The sequence below is a fragment of the Zingiber officinale genome, chromosome 2B, assembly GCF_018446385.1.
Source record: "Zingiber officinale cultivar Zhangliang chromosome 2B, Zo_v1.1, whole genome shotgun sequence".
In the NCBI taxonomy this organism is placed as follows: Eukaryota; Viridiplantae; Streptophyta; class Magnoliopsida; order Zingiberales; family Zingiberaceae; genus Zingiber; species Zingiber officinale.
In genome coordinates this window covers 8,696,394-8,723,787 of record NC_055989.1, presented here as the reverse complement: position 1 = coordinate 8,723,787, position 27,394 = coordinate 8,696,394, and the positions used below count along the sequence as shown (strand labels likewise).

General features: G+C 35.6%; 4 protein-coding genes across 7 annotated transcripts; 2 read left to right on the top strand and 2 right to left on the bottom strand.

Annotated features, from left to right (window-relative positions):
* The first annotated feature begins 48 nt into the window (after positions 1–48).
* Positions 49–6,730, top strand: LOC122045223 (S-adenosyl-L-methionine-dependent tRNA 4-demethylwyosine synthase-like). Its single transcript, XM_042605351.1, has 8 exons — positions 49–999; positions 1,189–1,304; positions 2,323–2,498; positions 3,129–3,319; positions 3,422–3,508; positions 5,747–5,904; positions 5,980–6,190; positions 6,270–6,730. Exons 1-8 carry the CDS (start codon positions 145–147, stop codon positions 6,417–6,419), a joined length of 1,944 nt encoding a protein of 647 aa, XP_042461285.1. The 5' UTR covers positions 49–144; the 3' UTR covers positions 6,420–6,730.
* Positions 6,731–8,071: 1,341 nt separating this feature from the next.
* LOC122045221 (protein AE7-like 1) lies at positions 8,072–12,115 on the top strand. The gene is made up of 5 exons (XM_042605348.1): positions 8,072–8,297; positions 8,836–8,941; positions 9,309–9,408; positions 10,637–10,682; positions 11,760–12,115. The coding sequence occupies exons 1-5, from the start codon at positions 8,186–8,188 to the stop codon at positions 11,867–11,869; spliced, it is 474 nt and encodes a 157-aa protein (XP_042461282.1). The 5' UTR covers positions 8,072–8,185; the 3' UTR covers positions 11,870–12,115.
* A 771-nt stretch (positions 12,116–12,886) lies between these two features.
* LOC122045220 (protein MALE DISCOVERER 2-like) lies at positions 12,887–18,871 on the bottom strand. Of its 3 annotated transcripts, XM_042605346.1 has the most exons (10): positions 18,631–18,871; positions 18,400–18,553; positions 18,144–18,279; positions 17,123–17,194; positions 15,849–15,992; positions 15,661–15,765; positions 14,436–14,776; positions 14,176–14,363; positions 13,966–14,098; positions 12,887–13,702 (listed from the first exon to the last, which is right to left on the bottom strand). In XM_042605346.1, the coding sequence occupies exons 2-10, from the start codon at positions 18,479–18,481 to the stop codon at positions 13,140–13,142; spliced, it is 1,764 nt and encodes a 587-aa protein (XP_042461280.1). In that variant the 5' UTR covers positions 18,482–18,553; positions 18,631–18,871; the 3' UTR covers positions 12,887–13,139. The 3 variants fall into 3 exon arrangements, with proteins under 3 accessions (XP_042461280.1, XP_042461279.1, XP_042461281.1); XM_042605345.1 differs by having other exon boundaries at positions 18,400–18,871; XM_042605347.1 differs by having other exon boundaries at positions 14,436–14,773; positions 18,400–18,871.
* A 3,987-nt stretch (positions 18,872–22,858) lies between these two features.
* LOC122045219 (gamma-interferon-responsive lysosomal thiol protein-like) lies at positions 22,859–26,493 on the bottom strand. Of its 2 annotated transcripts, XM_042605343.1 has the most exons (5): positions 26,216–26,490; positions 25,840–25,905; positions 25,208–25,348; positions 23,823–23,915; positions 22,859–23,326 (listed from the first exon to the last, which is right to left on the bottom strand). In XM_042605343.1, the coding sequence occupies exons 1-5, from the start codon at positions 26,444–26,446 to the stop codon at positions 23,138–23,140; spliced, it is 720 nt and encodes a 239-aa protein (XP_042461277.1). In that variant the 5' UTR covers positions 26,447–26,490; the 3' UTR covers positions 22,859–23,137. The 2 variants fall into 2 exon arrangements, with proteins under 2 accessions (XP_042461277.1, XP_042461278.1); XM_042605344.1 differs by lacking the exon at positions 25,208–25,348 and having other exon boundaries at positions 26,216–26,493.
* Between the last annotated feature and the right edge of the window lie 901 nt (positions 26,494–27,394).

Sequence of the window (27,394 nt, the reverse complement as noted above, 5' to 3'; positions counted from 1 at the left end):
CGCCCATTAATCCCCTGATTTAACCCGAATCCGGCCCGGCTAATCACTTTCGTCTAATAACCTCCGTCGTTCATCTTCCTAGTTCCGTACTCGCCTCAGAGCATTCCGCCTCCGGCGGCGACAAAGTAGAGAAGCGCCGCCGAAATGGTCGGCATCGTCCTTGCTTCTCTACCTTCTCCTCGCCTCGCGCTCTTCGCCTTCCTCTCCGCCACTTCCCTCTATTTCCTCTGGAAGTCACGCCGCTGCCGCCTTCAGCCCTCTGCCTCCTCGCTGAAACCCACAAACCCAAGCCCCAGGGGCAAGATCCTCTATGCATCCGCCACCGGCACGTCCAGATCCCTGGCTGGCCGCCTCTCCGCTCGCCTCCGTTCCCACGGTCTCCCCTTCGACCTCGTCGACCCCCGCCGCTACGAGCCAGAGGATCTTCCCAAGGAAAACGTCGTCTTGATTGTGGCATCCACGTGGGAGGACGGAAGGCCGCCGCATGACGCCCAGTTCCTCTCCAGATGGCTCGCCGAGAGCGCCGCGGACTTCAGGGTCGGGTCGCTGCTCCTGGCCAGGTGCCGGTTCGCGGTATTCGGGGTCGGGTCGAGGTCGTACGGGGACAGTTTTAACGCAGCGGCGAAGGATTTCTCTAAGTGGATGAGGGCGCTCGGGGCCTCGGAGATGGCGCCGTTGTGGGAGGGAGACATGGATTCTGGCGATGTTGACGATGTGTTTGAGTTGTGGTGTCGGAAAATTGTGGGATTGCTCAAGGGAGACTCTGTAGCGGAGGATGGACATTTTGATTCTATGGCAGAGAGCAATGGGCTTGAAGTTTCTGATGAAGATTTTGACGAAGAAACGGAGGTGGAGGACCTCGAATCGGCTGTGGTAGATATGGAGGATATTGCCGGTAAAGCTCCTTCAAGAAAGCTTGCTGTTGCTCTGACCAATGGTAGGGAGAATGGTGTCAGAGACATGGTGACACCAGTTATTAGGACTAACTTAGAGAAGCAGGTAAACTATGTTGATCTATCTTCAGTATTGACTTCTTTGCATTTTCATTACTGCAGGTTTATGCAGTTAAATTGACTTCTTTTGCATTTACATTAATGTAGGTTTATGTAATCATATGTCTTTTATTTCCTTCACCAAACTTTTAGAACTAGCATAATTATATGCCCATTTCTTACATTATTGTTGCAGGGATATAAAATTATTGGTTCACATAGTGGGGTAAAACTATGTAGGTGGACAAAGTCACAGCTTCGTGGCCGTGGGGGTTGTTACAAACATTCATTTTATGGTATCGAGAGTCATAGGTAAAATGAAGCTCTCATTTCTCTGTCTTTCTAGTTGGTTCTCATACATTTTCTCTCATTTTTTTGTTTGCTTTCTCTAATTTGGTTGCTCCCTTGTCCTGTTGAATCTTGCTTCTGGTTTTCATAGTTTTCGACTAGTTCACAGTGCAATATTTACTTGAATAAAATTTGAATCATTTAATTTTTATTTTCAGATAATTGTTGTAATTTTTCATTGTCCTTCTCCAATTCACTAAAGTCTAGAAATGGAATTCTATCAAGTTGGGTGCAAGAAAGTTTAACTAGTGCAGTGGCTGATGCATTGTATAGTTGTTTCTATTCATGCTGGAGGTAGATATAAGAGAATTAGTAGCTAAGATATTTGAGCAAGAGATCTTTGCCAAATATAATTGCTGTACCTTTTTCTCTTCAACATGTAATCATGCATTTGAACATAGCTTGACACTAGTTAGGAGTCAATTCTTGTTGATAATGTAACAATTAACTATATCATAGATAAATATACGTTTCCTGTTAGAAATCAACCTATCTTAATGTTGTAGACAAACTTCATGAAAAAATAATCTTCCTGTTTGCTTTCTTGTTGAAGTCCATTCATTATTTGGCTTATTATTGGTTTCAAGATAGATATGGATATGTAAAATACAGTTGTCAGACATTATTCTTATGCTTGTTTTATCTCATTAGCATGGGATAATGAAGCTATGTGAATGCTTTTAGAGCAGAATCAAATGAAATTTTCATTTAGCAACAGGTTGCAATGAATAAAAGATTCTGAACTTTGCATGATTGAAGTAGCAAGGCTCTGGACTAACTGTTGAGGAAATTGTATAGGTTGCTAGCTAAGTAGGAGGATGGTAGCCTCTGAGATAAAATGGTTTGGACAATTTTTCACTTATCAAGTTATAAAAAAAATGGAATGTAGAGATGCACCTTCAGAACACTTCTTATTAGATAGAAATGGTTTTCATTTTTGCTGAACTGGTGGAAATGTTTTATTTCCTTGCATATTCTACAGATGTATGGAAGCAACTCCTAGTTTGGCTTGTGCAAACAAATGTGTATTCTGTTGGAGGCACCACACAAATCCTGTTGGCAAGAGCTGGCAATGGAAAATGGACAATCCTCTTGAGATTGTAGATGCTGTAGTCAGTGAGCATACCAAAATGATTAAGCAAATGAAAGGTGTTCCAGGTGTGTCTTACTTTCCTATTGTTTTAGTGCAGCTGGTACAAATATTTCCCCTTTTGCATGTTTGTCCACAATGTATCATAATCATCCTCATAAGGCCATGGAACAATTCCAACTATTTGGGGTCAGCTTCATGGAGCTATATTGCTAGTATGCCCAGGTCAATTAAATCATAAGGCCATTTCCTGAAAGTACTTGACTGATTGTTTTCTTGATTTTTTTTTCACCTTATAATATATTGCTTTACTATACTCCAATTACTTATCAATTTATACAAATTACACAATGTTGTACTTTCTGTTATGACTATATATGTATGCACATATTGTGTAGATAAATTTATCTGAACTCGTGTTAAGTGTTCTATCATTTGGTAATTTTTCCTTGATATATGTTCGTCTAGTAGTCTTGAATTTTTTTTCCTTGATATATGTTTGTCTAGTATAGTCTTTAATTTTTTTTCTTGATATGTGTTTGTCTATTATTGCCTTTTTTGGATTCTCTTTTTCAGCAATATTATGTCATATATAGCTTAAGTTTTCATTTAATTCAAGGCTTGCTAATTTAGTGATTCATCCTATTTCTTTCATCAAAGTGGGAATAACTTGATGCAATTTTCTCCATTTTCTGCAGGTGTAAAGACGGAGCGTTTGTCTGAAGGTCTTTCTCCTAGACATTGTGCTTTGTCACTTGTTGGTGAACCAATCATGTATCCTGAGATTAATGCACTTGTTGATGAGTTACATCGGAGACATATATCTACTTTCCTTGTCACAAATGCTCAATTTCCGGATAGGATAATGATGCTGAAGCCCATCACTCAGGTTTTGTTCTTCCTATGTCATAAATATGATATAGAATTTGATATTAACTTATATAGCCAGAAGGTAGGCTATAATGTTTGATTTCTATTTCTATGGTTACAGTTATATGTCAGTGTAGATGCAGCTACAAAAGATAGCCTTAAGGCTATTGATAGGCCACTCTTTGGTGACTTTTGGGAGCGTTTTCTGGTGAGTATCTGCATAATTAAATAGTAATTGCTGTAATATCCTTCTCGAATGCTTACCATGCTACATGATATAAGTTTGAAAATTTTGAATTCTTCCTCGTCAGGTGTATGTGGAATAATCTGGTTAAAATAAACATTCACAATTATGACTAGTCCAGATTTTGAAGTTAGAAACTTAGAATGAAGGTTTGAACAGGCTAGATTGCTCATTCAGATTGTAGGTTGCCCCTATTAGATTTTGGGATTATTAGGAAATAATACTAGATATACCTTACTGTTTTTTTTTATTTGCCATCCAAATAATTTTAGCAAATCAAAACATAGTGGTGGGGCGGAATTTTTTCTATGCAGGTGCAATGTTATATTATAAAAGAAATTATAAACTCACTCTACGTGACTATCAGTACCCAAATAAATCCGCTTCTCTGAATAAGACAGAAGCGGTTTATCACGAGGGCCCATAGACTCAATCTTTCCTAACAGACAGTGATCCTCCAAGAGCTTATGTAAAGCTTTTTCGTCGAAGATCTCTTTCTCTTTTGTAAAGATATACGCTTCATTGTGAAAAAAAGAGAATTGGATGCCGGGAAACCGTATCGGAAATTCACGATCTAAGATGTCCAAAAGGGTCATATGGAATAAAACCTTGGTAATTTCACCTACTGAAGGAATTCCACAAATGCTCATCAGACCCTTCCCATTAAGATCACTATAATCAAGTATAGGAAGATGGATAAAAGACCAGATTAGTCTAAAAACTGAAGAATCTCCTACTAGAGACAGAATCGTTTCTTCAACAAGACGGATAGGTATGGCTTGAAGAACATACTTTTCCCAGTAGTTGTAATTTGGACTTTAAAGCTTTAAACCGTTCCATAATTGTTTTAGCTTTGACAATATTGAATATATCCTAAAAGGAAATGTTCAACCTAAAAGTAAACAAACAGAAATTTGGCATTTAATTTTTTATATTCCATAAGTGCCAAAAGAAAATACTTACATGTCATAATTGTCATCTACATAATGTAATCAATTGAAATCTTTGCACAATGGCCTCAGTGTTGAAGCTATTGAAAGACTTCATCAGTGAAAGTAGCCAAATAAGTATTTGACATTTAATCCCCTATACCGTTGTACAAATCACTTTTCACGAATTTCATTATTGAAAAAGTTCTATCCAAACTTGCAATAAATTCTTAACTAAGAACAACAATAACTTCACAAACTTAAATCAAGGGATAGAGATTGTCTTTTTTATGGTCTCATTTTTTTCCCCAAATAATTAAGATATTTGATGGCTAAAAACTCACATTTTGAAGTTCTCTCCTCGCTTGCAACCCAATCCCATCTTTGCATCTCCTAGTTTTATGGCTTTAGCAGATTTGCTGTAGGTAGAGGTAGCAAAAAGTTGCAGAAAGGTGTTGTTTATTGTGGGAGGGCTCCTGCTTTTTCATTGAAAGGAGATTTGGGTTGCCAGATTGGGTTGCAATGGTGAAGGCTTTTGCAAGTTGGCAAGATGGGATTGGGTTCTGAAGTGCTGCGGAGTGTTACACAGGAGACTCTTATTGATCTACATTGGTTTTTGTAGACTGACATTTGAGCAGGTCATATACCACGGTGTGTTGGATTCTTGTGATGTGGGCAATAGCAGAAGAAAGGGATTTTTGATGGTGTACCTTTGAAAGGAGATGCAGCAATTGTTGAGTGCATTGGGATCAGAACAAAATAATCACTTGGCACTGCACAAGCAAGGGGAAGTTAAATCCAAGTGTGTTTGTCAAATATCTCATGATTGTGTGCTTCTATTGGAGGTCTTGCAAGAGGAAGAGAGTTGTGGAATCCCAATTTAAACGTGAATAATTGAAATCAGCAGTATGCGATCTTTTTTATAGTCTCAACGTTATTACATGGAATATTTGATAGTGAACAATTTGTCTGCTCTTTCATGTTCTGTTTGTTTAATTTGCCAATTTATTTATCTAATGTCCAGTTATGACGTTGCATGTTTATTGCAGTAAAAGTAGTTGATTATCTGTAGTGCTGTAAGGTTCCACCACAATATTCGTATTTCCTGCATATATATTTTGGGTTTTGGTTTATTGTATGAGAGCATAACCATCAAAAAGGCTGTTCAATAACCATCTTGCTAAATTTATCAAATGTTGCATTCATGTGAGAGATAAATGCAAATTTTTTACTTCGAATTCGCTTTTGATCTGCTTTGATTAACTGTTATCAGGATTCACTAAAAGCATTGCGAGACAAAGAACAACGGACTGTTTACCGCTTAACTTTGGTTAAAGGATGGAATGCAGAAGATTTAGATGCATATGCAAACTTGCTGAGTGTTGGAAAGCCTGACTTAATTGAAATCAAAGGAGTGACTTACTGTGGCTCGTGAGTTTATCCTCAAGTTTTATAAATTGTGCAATTTCTTTGCTCACGACACTAACTGCTGCTTGCTCGCGACAGGTCTGCTACATCAAAGTTGACAATGGATAACGTCCCTTGGCATTCTGATGTTAAAGCCTTTTCAGAGGCTTTGGCCAGCAAAAGCAGTGGTGAATATGAAGTTGCCTGTGAGCATGCTCATTCTTGCTGCGTCCTTCTGGCAAAAGTCGACAGGTTCAAGATAAATGGTGAATGGCACACATGGATAGACTACGAACGGTTTCATGAGCTGGTACATTCCTTAAGAGCTCACTCTTGTAATACCTCTTAACTCACTGCCATCTGCTAAGTTTTTCTGAAACTGGAAACAGGTGGTTTCAGGAAAGCCATTTAGGACAGAAGACTACATGGCTCGCACACCATCCTGGGCTATCTATGGTGCCGAAGAAGGTGGATTTGATCCATATCAATCTCGATACAAGAAAGAGAGGCGTCATGGAACTGCAAGCCTTCGGAATTAGCTGGTTTCGGTTTCAGATAAGATTATGCATCTTCCTCCATTAGTCGATCCAAATTATCTATCTCCAAATTTGATTAGCATTTTGGTTGCCTAAGTTGATGTTTTAACCAACAAAGAGGATTTTTTTTTCTTGGTGACATGAGCAAGATGAGTTAGTTATTTGCCCAATTTACTTTCATAATATGCATATCCATAGTCTAGTACGATCTCTTTTCACGCACTCGTCAATATTTATATTACACAGCAATATTAAAACAAACTATTGTATACTAAATTAACTGTATACAAAGCATCAACATAAGTATTAAACTATGTAAATAATGCAGTTATTTTATATTAATGTTTGCTAATGCCTAACCATATACTTCATCAGCAACTTTGTATTGAATGATACTGTTTTTCCTGTTTGTATTTTTATGCATTAGTTTCATTGTTTGGATTGTTTTCATTTATTTAGTATTACTTCATTGGAACCAATGTAACAAGTTAATTAATGTGCGAAACTAAGGCTTCGGATAATTCAACAACTATTGTTATTAAATCGAGAAGCAATTTGTGGCCGTCTATTACTGCTTGTTTTCTCTCGTCCTCTATCCATTGGATTTTTTTTTTTTTTTTGACAATTTGTCATAGTTTAGTGTTGACCTTGAGATTCCTGGATCTGCAATGGGAGGTTTAAGCATTGTACCGTATCCTCGGGGCTATATTTCACCTTTCAAATGTATATTGTTTATTAAGTGTTTTTTTATCAACTTGGTTAAAATATCTATTTATCCTACTAACTTATTTTTAAAATTACTTACTTAGCTATTAATGAAAAAGATACAATTTGAGCCAGAGATCAAACCTCGATCGACGCATATATTCGGAAAAAAATTTCTTCCATCACTAATTATTTAGTGGTCAGTTATAAATCGATTTCGTAATTTATTATGTTTTTTCACGTAACTTGATGATGGTAGGACCAGGTAAGGGTCGTCTGGATGAAAATAAGCATTTATTGTTACAACGCAAAAGAGATATTTTGATAATAAAATAAGAATATTGATGGCGTTTTGACATTAGTCGTGGGACAAAGTGAATACGTTCGTCTCTACCGCTCTCGTCAATCTTCTACCACTTTCGTCAATTCGTTCCAGGGTTAACATGAAAGAGATAAATTACGGACGATTATTAGTCTTTAGAATAATGACTAACATATAAAAGAGATATTTACTTTAATTTTATCGAGATTCGAACCTCAGATCTTATGATAGTAGTACTTCCGAGGGGACATTTTGATATTAGTGAACTTTCGGAGGATATTTTGATAAAATTTCACTATTTCTTTCCAAATGTATAGGCCTTATTAAATCAAACAAATCAATTTATATTTTATGGCCCAGATAATTTTCAATGTCAAAACAATAAAAATAAAACAAAGAAACAAGGGCTTATTTAAAAAAAAACATTAAAATCGTATTTTTTTTATATATATTATTTTTCATCTTTTATATATATATATATATATATATATATATATATATATATATATATATATATATATATATATATATATATATATATTTTGTTATAACAAGTTAATTAGTATTATATTTATTAAAAAATATATAGTAAATTCTATATTTAGGTATTTTCCAATAATATTATCTGAACGAGTCGAATCGTTTGGTTCGCGGAGGCAGTCAAAGGCAAGTAGCGAGCGAAGAAGAGCGCGAGACCACAAAGAGTGGCGACTGCAGTCTTCAGCGACGGTCCGACAGAGCCATGACGCTGGGGATGATCAACGCCAACCCTGTGGTGCACGCCAAGAGGGAGAGAATTATTCGCTCGGAGGATATCCACTCCGACGATGCCCTCGACGCCCTCGATGTTTTTGGTATCCTGCCATCGCGCTTTCCTTTGCTCGCCTTGTTCTCCGATCTGCTGATGTAATTGCTCGATTTCGGTTTGTGATGCCACTCTTTAGGGAAAGTTTTTATTTTTTTTTAATTTTTTGCCAAGAGGTAAGGGGGATCACTGCTCCAACGGCCTGATGCCCTCCATGTATTTGTCATCGATCTCGTGCGTTCCTTCAATGCACTTGTTTTCAATTCATTGATTGTTCTGTTCGGCGTCTCTTTCTGTTTTCTATGACAATCGGTTGAGGGATTTCATGGATCTTCACTCCCGGGTCCTCCTATGCCTTTGATAGTACGGACGAACCATTTATTACTTGTGTCTCTTGCCCTTTTTTATTGTGCGTGAGTTCCTTCTCTTTGTCGATGAGTTTTAGCCGTCAAGGTTTTTTTTTTTGGATTTGTTCTGTGTTAATCCATATATGTTTAGTCAATTTTTTTCGTGGATTCGTTGCCGATTTATCTTTTTTCCTGAAGAATAATGCTACTTTGGAGTCGTTTCTTGACTTCAGCGATTAGATTCTGTGAGGGATATCAAGGATCCGGAGCATCCTTATTCTTTGGAGCAGCTCAGTGTTCTCTCGGAAGAGTCCATCGCCGTTGATGAGAAGCTCGGCCGCATCAAGTGGGTGTCAATTGTTCTTTTTTATCCAATCCTGATGCTGTTATATTTATGGCTCAAAAGTATCCACTATGATATCTGAGAATTTATTGAAAGTTTAAATAAGGTGGATTCTTTCATGGCCTTGTGTTAGTCGACAAATTGATAAGACTCTTTGCAATAAGATAAAAAAAAAGGATCTTGAAACTAATAAGATGAGTTGTCTTTCTTTTGCACTGGAAGTAAGGTGGCTTCTGCTGGTTTTTAGAGGAATCTTCATTCTCTGATCATCATCACAACTCTATAATCATATCTATTGTATATTATGTTCTGAGTACTGTCTCCAACATTTATATTAATCTTCACTAACTAATTTCTTTGATTTGTGTAGGATAACCTTCACTCCAACAGTTAAACACTGCAGTATGGCAACAGTAATTGGTCTGTGTTTAAGGGTTAAGTTAATGCAGTGCTTTCCCCCACATTTTAAGGTTAGTTATTATTTTTACCTATTCTCTCTAGGTTTAATTATCGGCACTATTTACAGTTGTGGAATGCTTGATATGTTTTTCTTAGTTTACAGAAATAGAATCAGAATGCAATTCATCTGATATTCTGTGTTTATGTAATTAGAATGCAATTCAAACTTTCTTATTGATTTACTGAAGTAGTGGAACAAGGGAAAATAAACACAGGTACTGAAAGAAATATTTACACAACTCAAGTTTGAGATAGAAAGATTCGTGGCACTTTGATTTATTGTCTCATTTTCTATGGTAAACAATGTTATTTTCACTAAATTAGGATTATATATATAGAGAGAGGGAAGCCCTGCTGTGGACGAAACGCTGCATGACTGTGCGCGTCACAGATCCAACACCTGGATTTTTTTTTTTAAAATTAACATTTCCTTCAAGAGAAACACTATACCCTGTGAGCATCTAAAATTGTTAATCTTGAATACTATAACCACTCAAGATGAAAGTCTGAACCCTAGAAGGAAAATCTTTTAGCTTAAACCCATTATAACCTATCCCCTAAATCCTATAATCTTAAATCCTAAATACATATAATATATCCCGTAAGTATTTAAATTTTTTAATTTTGAATACTATAACCCAAGAGAGAAGCCTGAATCCTAGAGAGAAAATTTTATTGACTCAAATCCATTATAACTCAACTCCTAAATTCTAAAATCTTGAACCCTATATATATATATATATATATGGTTCAAGATTTTAGGATTTAGGAGCTGGGTTATAATGAGTTTGATACACACACCCCAAAATAAAATAAAAAAAAAAAAGGAAAAAATGTTACTGCATGAATCTAGGTGCCTGGATTCATTCCAGCGCCTGGACCACTGTCGTGCACGGGCGTGCAGCGAATGGTCCACAGCAGAGCACAATCGTGTGTGTGTGTGTATAGAGAGAGAGAGTTTATTTTGCTCATGAATTATTGTTATAAATACGACCAAGGTTATGAAATTTGATTGATGAACTTTGTGATAAACTTAGAAGTATAGCTAGCAATATCGAACAAAGTTTTTGATGTTAGATTAACCGATTATTCTGCCTACAATAACAAACAAGCTACAAAAGTAAGTTACAATTTATTTAGATCTTATCTTCCAGTTATTTCGCACCTGACTTACATGAACTATTACTATGCACATAGCTTTTTATATATGACTAACTATCAAGTTCAATGAAATTTCAGGTAGACATCACTGTATCTCCTGGTTCTCTTGCAAATGAAGAAGCAGGTGAATGCAAAAGTTTCTTATCTGTCTATCGATTTTTTTTATTTTTTGTGAAGTATCAATATTATTTGCATCTTTAGGGCAGTGTCTTATCATTACTAAATCAAAGAACGCAAATACTGCATAGAGATAGAAAAATAGCCAAAAAAAAAAAAATTCCTTGCTATCTGCTTAGAGGAAACTAAATAGATATGGTGAAGTCAAAGTATGGAAAAAATAGATAATTTTGAACGTTAAAGGTTTCAAAGAAACTTAACAAATGTGAAGTAAGGGATACTTGATGTTTATGCATCTCATAGAGCCCAAATCTAAGATCGATAGGTTTTGTGAGATTTGTAATGGTTCCAATCTGGAAAAATTATGAATTTCAATGGAAAAATTGTGTAAATAACATGAAAAAACTACATGATAATTCTATATATTTAGAAGCTAAAGTGAAAGAATACTGGCATACAACAATGACAATGAGCTATCAAATCAAACAGTAAGGTATAAGTATATTGTAATGCCATTGTGCTCTAATTAAGTCAACATTATATGTCTCAAGTCATTTAGATCTCTTCTAATTATATTGATTTCTTCTCTTTACCCTTTTTTACCTAAGTATTGGATCTCACTGTTACTTTTGAACATGTTCATGTAATTCACATTCTATTTTTATTTTTAACTTTCAAGCTACACCTACATTAAAGGTTCCAACCATTGTCCAATCTAGGGATAACAGTATTCTTGTTTTATTTTATGAGTTCTAATAGATGCACACATCTATTTTAATATTCTCAAGTTGATGATAAAAAACTATATTAATGGCATAAATTTCACTTCAATGGTTACCTAAATCCTACATTACATTGGATAAGAATATATTTTTAAACTCTAGATGGCATAACAATTCCCAATTTTGATACGAAAAATAGCCAAGGATAGAGATGGAACCCCAATCTGACATTCCATAAGTCATTTGGCAACCAGAATTCACTAGATACCCCTACAAACCATAGGTATAATAAACAAAGACTGTAATCAGTTGCATTTATTGTAATTGTAAAGAAACTAAGCATGGAGTCCTTGGTAATGCAGTTAATAAGCAGCTGAATGACAAGGAGAGAGTCTCTGCAGCTTTGGAAAACCCTAGCCTCCGTCAACTTGTGGATGAGTGTCTCTACTCCAATGAGCTATATTCTTATTAGTTACTCATATTTTCCTTGTAGTTTCCACTGTATATCAGTTCTGTTCAACGGAACTGCTGGTTGGTTTTAGCTGTATGTTATATAAATTCATCTCAGGTCATCTTGATGACTTGCGATATTATGTGTTTTTTTTGGTCAAAGGTATTATGTAGTTTTTGTAGTCTTATACAGAAGCTATCTTCTATGTAGCAGTTGTTATCAAAATAAATGTAGCAATATGAATGAACGCAGTTATATTTTGGTGCATGAATCAACTTTTCCTTTGAGATTTTTACCGATAGCAGATTTATATGATCTCTTAACTATTATTTGTGAGCTATATTCACATTTCTGGTTGATCCATCTATTTCTCTTTACCCTTTGCATAGGTTGTACTCATGAATAGAATATACTCATTTCTTTTGTTTCAATATTTTGTTGACCCTGAAACAATACTCATCCCAAAGTTTGTTTCGATATTTTGGCCACCCTGAAACAATACTCATCCCAAAGATTTGACAGCAACCACTAATCAGGGTTTGATTTCTCGAGCCATATTGGTGTTTTGATCTTTGATTCAGTACTATTTTGGCATTTTACTGACATTTTGATGTATGATGTTGGTGGAAAACTAGAGGTGGAAGAAGGAAAAAGATAACATTATAGTTAATAAAAAAAAAAAACAGTCCGATACACGAAGTTCTCGTCATGCGGAGTCCCGGAGAAGGATCTATTATATACAATCTTATCTTACTTTTTGCAAAATTATAAAATAAGAAAAAAAAATATTATCTCTATTTAAATATGTTAAAGGGTGTCGAATGTTAACATTAAATAATTATCATCAACAATATTGACATATCACTTAAGACATACAAGATAGAGTTCATGAAAAAAACTATCCAAATAGCTGAATTCATCACTCAACGGATAGTTTAAAATTAACAAGGAAAATGGTCTGAAATGCTACCCAAATGACTACTTACACTAATTATAAACTACTGAGAGAAGGGCAGTAAACTTGTAGAACTTTTAAGCAGAACTCATGTTCATTAAGGAAATATACAAAACAATCATACAAACATTTTTTGTACATTGGCAACACTTTTAGGCCAGTTGACAGTGCATTTTTAGAGCTACTATACATACAAAATCCTGCATTTTCAATTTTCAAACCAACAAGCTCTAAACAAATACATTTTTCTTCGATTGTGTTACATTTTCAGAAAAAACATTTACAATAATGATAAAAGGAAATCTTGCCAAACCGCTTAGTGTATCTCCATATATCCTACTGAGATATGATTTCTAGTTCTGCCCACCATAGCGGTGACACTCTTGGGTAAGCTTCATCGGGCGTAATCGATGTAATCCCTCTTAAGCGTTCCACAACCTCGGTCATTGTTGGTTTCTTCTCAGGGGAAACATTTATGCAGGATCGTATCACGTCTGCCAGTTCAGTGATATGTTCGATGCCAACAGCCGTGAGAGTCCGGTCCACCATGTCCATGAGGGGTCTTTTCCCATTCAAGTAGCTTGAAGCCCAGAGCACAAGTAGACCATCATCTTCTGAAAAAGGAAGCCTTCCAGAAATGATTTCCAGTAGAACAATTCCGAACTTGTAGACAATGTTCTGTTTTGCGATTTCATATGCTAGCTCTGCTTCTTTTTCTTCGTTCCAAAATTCAAGATCAGAAATCTTTGCCGCGCAATCTTCGGTAAGATAGATGGACGACGAGCTCAAATTTCGAATGACTAGAGGAGGATTCAGCTGTTCCATGTGCTGGAGGCAATACGCGATGCCCATGATTACACGCAGACGAGCGGCCCAGTCTAGTTGCTCTGCTTCTTTAACTGCAAATTATTTGAATGTCATATAAAATTTCCCGAAGGTTTATATGGCGAAAAGAAATTCTCTCTAAATTACTAAACTCAATTCTGCTGTGAATTCAAGTATTTCCTCTATACTCCTGATTTCTTATTGATAAATCAAAATGATAAAAAGAAATTGAGAGCAATTTATCCAATATGACTAACGATCTCTGTGATTGTAATTTATGGATTTAGAGTATCTCTCTTATGACAATTAATTAAAACTCGCGAATATTGATACTCACTGTGCAAATGCTCAAAGACTGTCCCATTTGAAGCATACTCAAACACCATCATCCTAGTGAAAGGCTTTTCTTCTTCACAATAACCGATGAGGTTCATGAAGTTCTTGTGATTAACTTTGGACAATGTATCAATCTGAAAATAGAACAATTAGAATCGATCTAGACTCATCATCAATTAACTGTCCGCCGAAAGAAGAAGACACAGGGTACCTTATTCCTGAAGTTTACTTCATAACGTTCCTTCCAATCTTCTGCCGAAGTGATAGCAATTGTCACTGCAATTTCAACTCCACTTGAAAGTGTTCCTTTGCACAATGTGCAATTAGATGATGAATCAATTATGTTGCTGAATTGTTCACATGCTGTTTCAAGTTCTGAACGTTTCAGAGAAGGTACACCTGCCATCGACAAATACGATAATGAATAAAAATGGCAACTACAAAATCGATATATTGTAAAAATAAACATGCCTGTAACAAATGCTTTCTGCAATTGCCCACTTAATCCAGTTGTCCATGGCATCACAGTGACAGCCTTGTTTGCGCGATAACATAGAAAATATAACGCAACCATGGAAACAAGGAACACTATTGCTCCAACAATCAACAGAGAAACAATCAAGAATTTCTGGGCGGTCGATTTATCGTCTGTTGAACTTGAGGTTGGAGATGCTGGCAGATGACTGTTTCCGTCGTTTGACTGGGTTGTAGGTGATGGCGCTGGTGATGGAGGAGATGTCTGTGTGCGATGAATCCTATTTGTTCTGACGTCTTGGAGAAGCCTCCTGATAGTTGCATTTTCAACGTTCCTACTAAAGATAAAAAAGACTTATTATATATATATATATATATAAAGTCTAAATTAAAATGTAACAATCTTTTAGAAACAAAATTCAGTTTAATTTTCAATCTAATCTTGCTCCTTGAGCAAAAATTAGTGGCAGAAGCAAGTATAACTGAAGCTTGAGAGTGTTTAGCATTTGAAGGAGAATGTCTACTTCAAGCTTGCAAGCATATTTAATGCAAGAACACTCATCAAACCAAAGTAATGAAAGAATGCTAAATACTTGATGATATAAACATTCTTTAAAGTATTTTTTTAGCCCATTGTCAACTTCTCAACTTTCCTATTAATTGTCAAAATTAATAGTAAAATGACACAACTCATTCAATATTCTAGTGAATAAGCATGCAAGACGGCATATTTTAGTGTTTGAATATTTAACTTATAGTTTAGAGGTTCTGTTAACTCATAATTATGATAATTAACTCCAAGTATGATGTGGCATGTTGACCCATTAGAAAGTGTCATGTTATCCATGTAGTTATACCAACTAACAGTCAACTACAACTTGACATTGTTAGAAGTCAAAAGTACATGTTTAGATTTGTTAATGAATAAATCCTGCTATATTAGTCAAAACATGTAAAGTTCAAGCTAGATGTATCCTATCCATAACCCAACGATTAAAATGGAAACCTTCAAAGTTAATCCAAAGTAATTAAGAAGATAAACCTAGTATAATATGAAGTGATTAGTTACCAACATCATTAGAGTATATTAACTATTTCAGAATGAAAAAAAATAATCAAAAGATGAAATGCCAAAGAGCTAATTCATCATTTAAGCTGCAATGATTGTTTTAAAAAAAAAATAATTCAATATACAAAACTAATTCTATAATTGAGCAATTACCTTGTAACTTGTCTATTTGAAGAGACCAGCACTTCATCAATTTGTGTCTCCAAAAGCATGCTGCCTTCAGACAGGTAACAAGAAAATGCATTGCTTCTGAGTAAACTGTAAGTTACCAAGATAATGATCACAGATCTACTATTTGGAAACCAAAATCAATGCTAAATTAGGTGGACTCTTGTACTTACAGAATTTGTAGGGATGAAATTTTGACAAGTTCAGAAGGAAGTGGCCCACTAAAATTATTATGGCTCAAGTCCAACAATTCCAAATTCTTTAATCTCCCAATCTCCACAGGAATCAACCCATACAAGGAATTATTATGTAAAATGCTACAGAAAAAAGAGATGAGTAAGGATAATGTTCGAAAAGAATAATTGAGAAGCAATGCCTTCACTTCTTATTAGAAAGGCTATACATCAATAATTGCAAACTTTTATGAAGTGAAATACTCCCACTGTCCGCACTAGAATAGTGTTACTGGTTAGCAAGAGCAAAAAGTTACTAGAAAGAACAACCAAGTTTTACATGCAGCATGAATAATTCAACTGTTCGGCATAGTTCATTATGCATGGAGAAAAAACCATTGCTGGTTATCCATATATGTGCCTTGAATTGTAGACACTTGTTAAGTTATTCCCGAGTAATTTAAAGAATGTTGTATATTACCATACTTGCTAAAGTTATTTCCATGAATATCATTAAGGGTGCAGTATCAATAAACTATGCTATTAAGATAGTTTATGTTCTACAATTCATTATGATATAATGAATTAGATGTTCATCTGGCTCACTTATGTCAAAGTGACTACCTAATAACTAACTACTATATCTGTTACAAAGTTGATACAAGTATGTTTTTCCTTCAATTTTTTTGTCAGCAAGGATGGTATTCTTCTCAAGAAACAGATTACCTTTCAAGTGCTTTCATATTTCTTAGTATTTTAAGCTTGCACATGCTTTCTTGGCCTATACTTTCTCATATCGACATGAAACACTGAGCTATTCCATAAAGCATTTCTCAAGTGTTTCTCCAGATTATATTCATCCTTTTTGGTCATTTCAAAATCCTTTGTTTTGAGACCAAACAAGTTCATGCTATAGAGTAGAGTTGTGATGCCTAATCTCATGGAGTATATAATGTTGTTTGTTAAACATAATCAATTACAAAATCTCAATTCCACAAGAACACTGCTTAACTAATTAAATTTGAATTCATAAAACTTTATTAGATGTCTAGAACTTTCTGGGAATTTCTATGGAAAAAAGATCCACAGTTTTGATTATTCTCTAACAAACAATTTTTAGTTTTCACAAGGTAAAGAAGAGATATAAGAATTACATGATCACAAAAACATAACTAAAAGATAAATAATCAATTAAAGCTGATGAACTAGTTAAGTTTGATGACAAAACAAATAGAATTTACTACAAATATTTTTCCCATCTGCAAAATTCTTACATTGCTCTGGCATGGGTGAGCATTCCAATTTCAGGTGTGATTGTCCCTTTGAGATGGAGATCTCTCAGTTTCCTGCAACAATGACACTCAACTTTAGAAAATATTAAGCTAAATGATCACTGGAACAAGGAAACATCAAAACAGAAAATTGAAAGTGCTAATTAAATAAGATCATTGCCCTTCAACTTCAAAAAGTCATTTCATTGGCGTTATCTAGATTGTTAGTCTACAACAGCCTAAATGCATGGATATAGAAAAATTCTGAATGCAATATCTTTTTTTACTTTCAATTTCTAATTGGTGCTTCTTAACATATAAAATTAAAGATGGGAAAAGTAGCATATTTAAAAGATGTTATTATTAGTATAAAAAAAACATTAGGGATTAACACCCTTGGTAGTCTCCTCTACTTATAATTGCTTCATCCATAAGGACGTTGTTGATCAAGGAATGCTTGATATCCAACTAGTGAAGTGATTACTGAGAACTAAAGCAATCTTAGCTACTAGATAAAAGTTTGCTAAGATTGGAGGCCAGTGAACATGTAAATCTCTTAGAGGAAGGCAGAACATGCAAGTAAGAAATGATGCACGAGCAGATGTGACAAACGTGCCCTGTGCAATGCAAGCAAGCAAGCACAAGCCGGAAACATAGAGAATGGAAGGAGGCAGCGTGCATGAGCGCTATAGGCACAAGGTGATGAGGAGCCATCAAGAGCCATAATTGTGTCCTATGCACACAAGCAAGCAGAGATAATCATGCCTTGTGTGCCAAAACAGCAACTAAGCTAAATAGCCATTGGGCAAATGAGTATGACGATGATTAAGATGGAAAGTACTAGGGTTGCATACCTTTGTTAGTCCTTCTCCACATACTTCTTATTTATCAATGAAAAATTACACTGCAATTCTTGTATCATATAAATTACCTTCGTTGTTTCCCTCACCATGTTTACAATTTGATTCCAAACACAAGCAATAAAAAGTAAATTTCTTCTTTGGAAAAAATATGGATGACTTACAAAACAACGACTTCTCCATCATCTGAGCACTCCACGCCAAACCACAAGCAAGGGTTATCGGCGCCTTCATCCCAATTCGACAAAGCACCGTGAGGATCAGCCTCGATCCTCCCTTTAAACGCCAGGAGAGCTAACCCTGTATATAAATTACAAATAATTAAGCATAGACTCTCTCAAGAATCAACGAACACAATAAAACTCCGAATCAAACCCAGGACCAGTGTCCTCCGACCAAACTACTGATATAGAAAGGTACCTTCTTGATTGAGAGAAGCGCCGAGCTGTGCCGACGAAACCCACAACAAGACGGAGATCACACACAGCATCCAAACCTCCATCTTCAGCAATAAAAACGGCTCCTTTTCCTCCACTTCTCGCCCAAAGCAGCCAACCCTATCCGACTCTTGCGACTGGATTGCAAGAATCAAGAATAAAACCAACAAAGCAATAGGGTTACCAACCTCAAGCCAAAAGGTCGCGCCTTTACCGCAGAATCTACCCACCAACCGTCCTACTTGGATTTCGGAACACAAAATTCTGCTGGAAACAAGCAATCAAACGAGGTGCAAAGGAAGGATTTTCCAGGCCAACGAAAGCATGCGAAGGCGACGTTGAAATGTTCGTTCCTATTGGGATCACGCGCCAGGGGTTTGATTTGATCGCCTCTCCGCGATAACTCTTATGTTATCCTTTTCGTTGCTTTCTCGATCGATGAGTTATGCGTAGAAAATTATAGGCAAGTTCTAGGAAGTGACGAGCGAAATGAGAGACTAGACGCAGTCAAACAGTGAATGACTTGTTTAATGTTACTATGCCGTCAGGTATATTATACTTCGTTACTTTTATCTGATTGTTTTTTTTTTTAAGTTTTGTTAAAAGTTGACTTGTTTTTTTATTTTTATAGCGTTGGGTTCTTTTCTAAAAACTCAAATAAAAATGAGAATCATAATATTATAATATAAATATGAATATCATTCTTAAAATAATATTCTATTAGTAATATTTTCTATTGGAATGAATTTAAATTTCTATTTTTACCCTTTCAATAAAATAAGAGAAAAAAATACATGTGAGAGAAAATTTAATAGGAGAGAAAAATAAAATGAGAGAGAAAATATGATGGGAGAGAATGAAGAGAGAGAGTGTGTGATGGGAGATTAAGGAGAGAGTGTGATGAGAGAGAAAGTGTAGAGAGAGAAATTGTGATGAGAGAAAATGAAGAGAGAGAGTGTGTGATGAAAAAAAAATAAGGAAAGTGTGATTAGTAATATTTTCTATTGGAATGAATTTAAGTTTTATTTTTACCCTTTCAGAAAAATAAAAGAAAAAATATATGTGAGAGAAAATTTAATATGAGAAAAAAATATAATGAGAGAGAATGAAGAGAGAGAAAGTATAATGAGAGAAAATGAGAAGAGAGAATGTGATGGGAGATTAAGGAGAGAGAGTGTGATGAGAGATAAAGTGTAGAGAGGGAAAGTGTGATGAGAGAAAATGAGGAGAGAGAGTGTGTGATGAGAGAAAATGTATGATGAGAAAAAAATAAGGAAAGAGTGTGTGATGGGATAGAAAGCATGGTGAGAGAGGATGAGGAGAGAGAAAGTATGATGGAAGAGGATGAAGAAAGATAAATTGTGATGAGAGAGAATGAGGAGAGAGAAAATATGATGAGAGATAAAATGTAATAGAAGAGAATGAAGAAAGAGAAAGTGTGATGAGAGAAAATGAGTAGAAATAATGTCTTATGAGAAAAAATGAGGAGAGAGAAAGTATAATGAGAGAGAAAGTGTGATGCGAGAATGAGGAGAGAAAAAGTTTAATGAGAAAAAATGAGGAGATAGAAAGTAATATAAAAGAAAATTTAACAAATATATTAAAGGTATTTTCGTCCAAAACTTAATTCTCATTCCTATTTCCATCAAAACCCAAGGGAGAAATGAGTTTTATCAATACCTAAGTTTTTGGTTTCATTCTAAAATTTTGATTCCATTCCCATCAACTAAATACAAGGTTTGGGAATGAATCCAATTTCCCATTTCCATACCCATGTACCAAACGTTACCAAAGTTTTGGACAAAAATACCCTTAATATATTTGTTTAATTTTTTTTTCATATTACTTTCTCTCTCCTTATTCTCTCTTATTATACTTTTTTTCTCCTCATTCTCTCATTATGTTTTCTCTCTCATTATACTTTCCCTTTCCTCATTCTATCTCATCACACATTTTCTCTCATCACATGCTCTCTCTCCTCATTTTCTCTCATCACACGCTCTCTCTCTTCATTTTTTCCATCACACTTTCTCTCTCTTTATTCTTTTCCATTACACTCTCTCTCCTCATCCTCTCTCATCATGCTTTCTATCCCATCACTAATGGCTAATAACCACTCGTGATTTAGCTCCTTTCTGTTGGCCTAGGGACGGGTTGGCAGGGGAGTGAATCATCTTTTGCCACATGCTTTCTATCCCATTACACACTCTTTCTTTATTTTTTTCTCATCACACTTTTCTTTCTCATCACACACTCTCTCCTCATTTTCTCTCATTACACTTTTACTCTTTTCATTCTCTCGCATCACCCACTCTCTCTCACACACTCTCTCATTACACTTTCTCTCTCATTACATTTCTCTCTCCTCAATCTCTCCCATCACACACACTCTCCTCATTTTCTCTTATCACACTTTCCTTTTCTTCATTTTTTCCCATCACCCTTTCTCTCTCATCATTCTCTATCATTATATTTTTCTCTCATATTAGATTTTCTCTCACATCTAATTTTTTCTCTTATTTTTCTCTAAAGGTAAAAAAGGAAATTTAAGTTCATTCAGATAGAAAATATTCAACTAACCATTCATATATAAAATATTCAACTTAGCAAACATTATTTTTAAGAATGATATCCATGTTTATACTCATTTATTCTATAATACTATGATTCACATTCTCATTCCGATTCCTAGGAAAAAACCAAATGTCACCTTAATTCTCATTCCCATTCCTATCAAAATCCAAGGGAGAAGGTGAGTTTCATCAATACCCAAGTTTTTAGGTTTCATTCTAAAATTTTGATTCCATTCTCATCAATCAAATACAAGGTTTGAGAATAAATCTAATTCCCTACCCTATGCTCATGTACCAAACACCACCTAAATGTTAACAATGGACCAAGAGCAAGTTATGGAATTCTTAAAAAAATACATAAGACTAGTATGATGTTGGATTTCAAAAGTTGATTTTTAAAAATCTATACTACAATCATACTGCTTTTAGGATTTATATAGTATTATTTTTAAAATACAATATTGACACGGGGAATATTGAAAGTTGTTACAAATACAAACGAGGATCAATCAGATATTGAGTTGGGTTAAAGTCGAGAAGGGTCAACAGGATCACCTCTTTTCAATTGAGCTGGCCCGCTAGAGCTGATCAGCTAGTCTCCCAAGGATGACTTGCCAGAACCCACCGACCAGTCTTCCAAAATCGACTCGCCAGGGTCGGCCGACTAATCTTCCAAGGCCGACTCGCTAGATCCGATCGGTCTTCCAAGGTTGACTCACTAGGACTGACCTGCCATAGCCAACTAATCAGTCTTCTCGGCTGAGTTGACTCGCCAGGGACGACTGACCAATCTTCCAAGGTCGATCCGCTAGGGCCGACCGACCAGTCTTCTAAGGTCGACCTGCCAGAGCTGACCAATCTTCTAAGGCCGATTCGTCAATCATTCCAGTTGACTAGCAGCATATGTGCCCTATATGGATTGTCAGAACATGTGGGTTGTCAGAACACGTGAATTGTCCAAACACATGGAGTGGTATATGTGACATAGCATAACTCTCACTAGATCTCCGTACAAGATATGAGCAATATAACCCTCTGACATTTGAGACGTGATATATTCTTTATTATAGACGTGATATCTAATTAATGCGGGGATTACAAAGTGTTAAAAAGATCGCACCTCGCAGAAGCAGGTATGTTTTTCTCTATGCACAAACTCAACACTTCTTCGCTACTCATTTGTCATTTCCTCCACTCTTGCACTAACTTGAGCGTCGGAGTGATTGCATCAGAGACCCCTTGGCCCGCTTATTGACGTTCTTCTTCCTCCCTTCTTCGTGTGCTTACAAGCATTCCTAGCTCGAACTCCTCTTCTAGTCAACCTCTAGACCAGCTCACTAGCATTCCAAACCTCACTGATTTTAGATAGGATCAAATACTACTATAGTGTTAATTTTTAAAAATTAATACTACATTGATGCAGTTCTTTAGATACAACACTATAGTAGTTAGCGATAGAGCTAAAATGCGAAACAAGTGTGTCCTTTAGAATTAGTTGTGCCTTTTTAAAATTTCACAACTTTAGATGTGTCCTTGGTCAATTGCTGAATATTTTATTATTTTTTTTAAGATTGTTATTTGGAAGTTGATTGAGTTGGTTATTATTGTTTAGGAGAGACCCGGCTGTTCTTGTGAATTCATGGTTGACTCTTATAAAGTCGACTCTTTGATTGGTCTATATTTATTTGGTTGCACTCTTTTAAGTACATCAATTTAAATCGTATTCAAAGAGCAAGTTCACCTAACCTCGTTGGGTGAATTAGTCGGCTTGTTAGTGGATTGAGGTTGAAAGCTTCAAACTCAATCGTTATATTTTGAGAGATGAAAACTTAAAGTAGACGACCAATCATAATATTGAAGTCTATCAAGGAAAACATCAACACACGAGTAATTAGTGAAATTATATTATTCAAGCTAGCTAAAAACATGTTCAGAGGCTCTAACAACACACTAATCATCTAAAATGTCAAAATAAATCTTGAACTTATAGCATCTTCAACAAGTTGAATCCTCAATGACTAGTTGGTAGCTATCTCCCAACAAAGTGCCAAACACCATCTAGCATTGCTGTGTGGCAACAAAGTAGTCATCCTCTATGAAGAATAGTTGACTTGTTCTATCGCCAGAGGACTAGAAAGAAGCCATGAGTCAACTGTGAAGATCTTCCTTTTGGTGCCTCCTTTTAGTTGTCGACGAGCTATTCCTTCCCTCAACCAGGCAAAATGGCTCCTCTTCTTTACTAATTGTGTTCTTGGAAATGGTTAGAAGGCCTTCGCAAGCTCTAGGAGGTGCTCCACCATAAGCCTTGCAGATGTAGTGCTCAAAATTTTCATAGTCCTGCTATGAGAATAAGTATACAGTTGACGATATATCTATATATACATAAAATACGTGATTGATAGAGGAAATCAAGTACTAAATACAATCATGCAGTTGAACTTTGTATTCTATTATCTACTTAATCTGCTGCTCAAATGGTCCTGCCTTGAGGGAGTTAAAGTTGTTTCTGTCTTTCTGAATTGCACTGAAAGGATAAAAATTGCATTTTTAAGGAAAATATTTGCATGCTTACAGGGTTTATAAGATTTTAAGCCATAATTATTTGTTCCATAAATTTTGCATAGTACGCAGAGGTCACACGCAAGATGAAGTTAAATTGGTAATATCATTCTAACTGTCATTTCACTGAAATGTAGATAAGTCTTATATTGTTGTATGGCATTTTTCATGGTGCTGGATATTCAAACTAATCACACCAACAATTTGATGCAGGAAAACTCTTTTTATTGCCAACTAATAGATAGTCCATTGTTTCAGAATTTAGCAGACAAACCTCATAAAGTGGCTTTCCATTAACTACTACCCAAGGCACATAAAGGTGAGGGGGCTGAAGTGCCTCTGTCTTTGCTTTATATTGTAGTTCAAGCTGCAGAAAAGTTTCATCTATCAAAACTTGCTTCATACAAAAGCAAACATAGTTTTAAATAATCAGTACATAAAGAGAAAAGTATCAGTTGATTATATCCAGAGCTTCAGAGGTGTATGGTTTGGAAAACCATGTATATATAATGCTGAGATATCAGGGTAATTGTGACTATTTACTCAAGAGAGTACATGTTCAGAATTTAAGTGAATATTGCAAGCAAATTTGCTCATGAATGTATAACTAAAGCAAATCTTTTGATTTTTTATTTAGTGGATGAAATATATACCTCCTATGAAACTCTACATCAGTCTTGAATGTATCGATAATTCTTGTAAGCATTTTTTGCATAAAGGCAAACCATTAACGTAACAATTGTACCAGATGACCTATCTTGTTACACTAGCACAGGAGTAGAATGCGCAACTATAGAATAATTTAACACATTATTTTCAGGTTACTAAAATCTAGCAAGGAACCGAACTGTGCTTTCTAACTATCTATTTACCTGTATGAGATTGTCTTCCCTCTAGGATTTTGTGTGTTTTCCTATTTTTTTAGTGGTTGTGGGGCTGATGTAATCACTATCCATGAAGAAGCCAACTTAAGAAATTAGTTCTCTCTCTTCATTCTTTCATTCTTTACACTCTTTTATTAATATATTGATTGCTCTGAGGTCGAAGAGATTGTCACTTGTGTGCGCTATCAACCTAATTTTAGAGCTTTACTGATTGAGGTCAAAGGTATGACTGGCTTTATTGTGCCATTATCAAAACTTCATTATTGCTGTGTCTAAACTCTGCTTGAGAATTTCTCTAGAACATAAATGGCATCTCTTTCACCTTATTACTGAATATAATCCATTCTCTTGGTTTCTACAATCGTACATCAATTCCATATTATATTGAAGCATATACTCGGAGATTCTCTTCGACTAATAACATCTTCAATAATGAGTCAACTGACACTAAGGTATGATATTAATCATCGGTAGAAAGATTAAGTTGCATTAGGTACATTCTCTTTACTGCAGGACTTCCAGTTTCAGATGACACAGATAAAGAATGTTGCATGACATGCTTGAATAAACTCCATGATGTCTTTTTAGCTGAAACTATGAAAAATCCATAAATGTGTTTGGACAAGCTTTGAAATGAGATCCGATTACAAGAGACATATTTCAAAATGGTGGGATGATAGGAATTGCGAGATTGTCGGTAAGCATTCTGTGCTTTGTTCTACAAAGATAAGAAATGATCATAAACGATTATAATGAGAAGCATGGTGAAACCAACCTTGATCCCACATCCACTATTGTAGCAATCAATGACAGATTTTGAGTCGAAACCCGTCTTCTGGAAACAAGCTTCCCAGTTCATATATCGACCATCTTTTACTGAGCGCTCTACGCAGTAAATGAAACTGAAATGTTCTAGCTGAACAATATTTTTTGATGTCATTAGGAACATGAAACTGAACCGTAAATCTGCGTGATGGCATTCAGGACAATCTCAAGGTAAATTAAAGAGAGAACTCAGATAAAATTAGTTGCAAATAAGAAATAGTAGAGACACAGGACCTTATAGACATCTTTTTTCCTTTGGCAGCATCCAAGTTTCCTAGACGATAATAGTTGCTACCAAGAAATACATTTTCATCATAGTATTATAGAGCAATGAGGTAACATTCAATTTCTCCTATGGAAGCATCCAAATATTTTTCTTCGTCGAATTTTAGGTACAAATTAGATGCGCGAATTGATTGAAAATGTATGGGTTTCCTAGACGATTCATTTGTTGCCTTCATTATCATCAAACCACAAAAACACAAAAGAAAGGATTTTTATCACTTGTGATAGATTGAAGCTATATATTGAAGAATAAGGGAAAAAACTAAGAGTAGAATGTTAGAAATTGGTCTTCCTTACCACACTGGGTGAGATTCTTATAGCGCATGCTTCAACAGTGTTCAGTAGGCACTCATATTGGCCATGCTGCAAGAAGGGTTAGCAAACAAATAAGGGTAATAATAATCAACTTTAAAAGACAATAAATTAAAAAATATTAGACATTTCCTTTTAAGCCAAAATGTAACAGTAAACTTTATGCTCGAAGAAAAGGACTTAGGATTTCACTAGGCCCTTCAAGAACAGAGTATTGTAATTTTCATACAACACGAACAACATTATGCTTAGATTTAGGCATAATACTAGCGCAGTGATGGAGAAACAAGAGCTTTAGGAGCATTGAACATCGATCCTCCAACAAGAAGATAATTGTGACTACAAGAGTGAGAGCGTGGACCTGGCAGGAGATGGAGCCGTTGGAATCGAGCCTGGCATTGCCATAGGGGAGGAGCTCGAGGTCGACGGCGAAGATTAAGCCGCTCTCGAACAACTTTGGGAGGCGATTGACGATGAAGTTGGAGCAGAAGGGGCACATCGCCTCGTAGTACACCGACAATGGGACCTTCTTAGATGCGACAGCTCCGAGGAGCGAGGCGAAGAGGAGGACGGAGAGGCGTAAAAAAGCCATCTTGGAATGCGTCCGTTCCTGCGTCTAGCGGTAGCTTCTTTTGCTTTCTATATGTGAAAGACACAAGGCATCTTGTCTCTTTGCTTCTCACTCATTGTTTTTTAGCAGGTCAAATTCTCTGTCCTCATTTTTCTCTATCCCCGTGTCTCAGTGCCTATCGAACGATTCAGATTATATTTCAAGACATCATGACATCTTTAAGATGTGTGCAATATCCTTATGATGTGCAAGATATTCTTGAAATGTAATCTGAACCGTCCGATCAACACTGGGACATGAGGACATAGAGAAATGGGAACAGAGGATCTGAATTCGTTTTTTCGTCCCCTTTATTTTTCTCCTTCTTTGGTTGCCTTTCTTCGAGTTCAGATCCTCTGTCCCGAGATTCTCGTATCCCCATATTTCCTCGTTGATCGGACGGTCATTACAATCTCATGATGTGTATTACATTCTTGAGATGTGATCTAATCCGTCCGATCAATAAGGAAATATGGGGACACAGAAATCTCGGAACAGAGGATCTGAACTCCCTTTGTTCTATTCTGTACGTTTGATCGATGGATTTAAAAATTGATGAATGAAATGATAATAAAAAAGTGTTTGGATTATAAATTTATAAATAATATTTAGAATTGATTTTTTAATTTATAGAAATCAACTAAATTAATATAACTAAATAGATTTTATATTCATTCTCATTTTAATTTCATTTTACTATTAAATTTATACCCATAATTATTTTTATCATTTAATTAAACATCGCCTAAATTAAACTCATCGGATTGATAAACTGGATTGAAATTTTAAGATTTAAAGAAAGATATGTCTAGATGAATTGATCAGTCCATCAGTCTATGATGAGCTTAGATTGATCAGGAAAAAATTTTCTTTAAAACTTAAAATTAAAACAAAAAAAAAATTGATTAGTGAGTTTGACCACTTAATCTA

Bases quoted from the DNA above. Each gene is read 5' to 3' on its own strand.
- LOC122045223 (XM_042605351.1), top strand. From the start codon at position 145: ATGGTCGGCATCGTCCTTGCTTCTCTACCTTCTCCTCGCCTCGCGCTC. The intron at 1,000-1,188 runs GTAAACTATGTT...TTATTGTTGCAG, and splicing joins GGACTAACTTAGAGAAGCAG to GGATATAAAATTATTGGTTC. The intron at 5,905-5,979 runs GTGAGTTTATCC...TGCTCGCGACAG, and splicing joins GGAGTGACTTACTGTGGCTC to GTCTGCTACATCAAAGTTGA.
- LOC122045219 (XM_042605343.1), bottom strand. From the start codon at position 26,446: ATGGCTTTTTTACGCCTCTCCGTCCTCCTCTTCGCCTCGCTCCTCGGA. The intron at 25,906-26,215 runs GTCCACGCTCTC...CCCTTCTTGCAG, and splicing joins ACGGCTCCATCTCCTGCCAG to CATGGCCAATATGAGTGCCT. The intron at 23,916-25,207 runs GTTGGTTTCACC...ACTTTTCTGCAG, and splicing joins ATAGTGGATGTGGGATCAAG to CTTGAACTACAATATAAAGC.
- LOC122045221 (XM_042605348.1), top strand. From the start codon at position 8,186: ATGACGCTGGGGATGATCAACGCCAACCCTGTGGTGCACGCCAAGAGG. The intron at 9,409-10,636 runs GTTAGTTATTAT...ATGAAATTTCAG, and splicing joins GCTTTCCCCCACATTTTAAG to GTAGACATCACTGTATCTCC. The intron at 10,683-11,759 runs GTGAATGCAAAA...TTGGTAATGCAG, and splicing joins TCTTGCAAATGAAGAAGCAG to TTAATAAGCAGCTGAATGAC.
- LOC122045220 (XM_042605345.1), bottom strand. From the start codon at position 18,481: ATGGAGGTTTGGATGCTGTGTGTGATCTCCGTCTTGTTGTGGGTTTCG. The intron at 18,280-18,399 runs GTACCTTTCTAT...ATTTATATACAG, and splicing joins CGCTTCTCTCAATCAAGAAG to GGTTAGCTCTCCTGGCGTTT. The intron at 14,364-14,435 runs GCATGTTTATTT...TGTCGATGGCAG, and splicing joins GCAGAAAGCATTTGTTACAG to GTGTACCTTCTCTGAAACGT.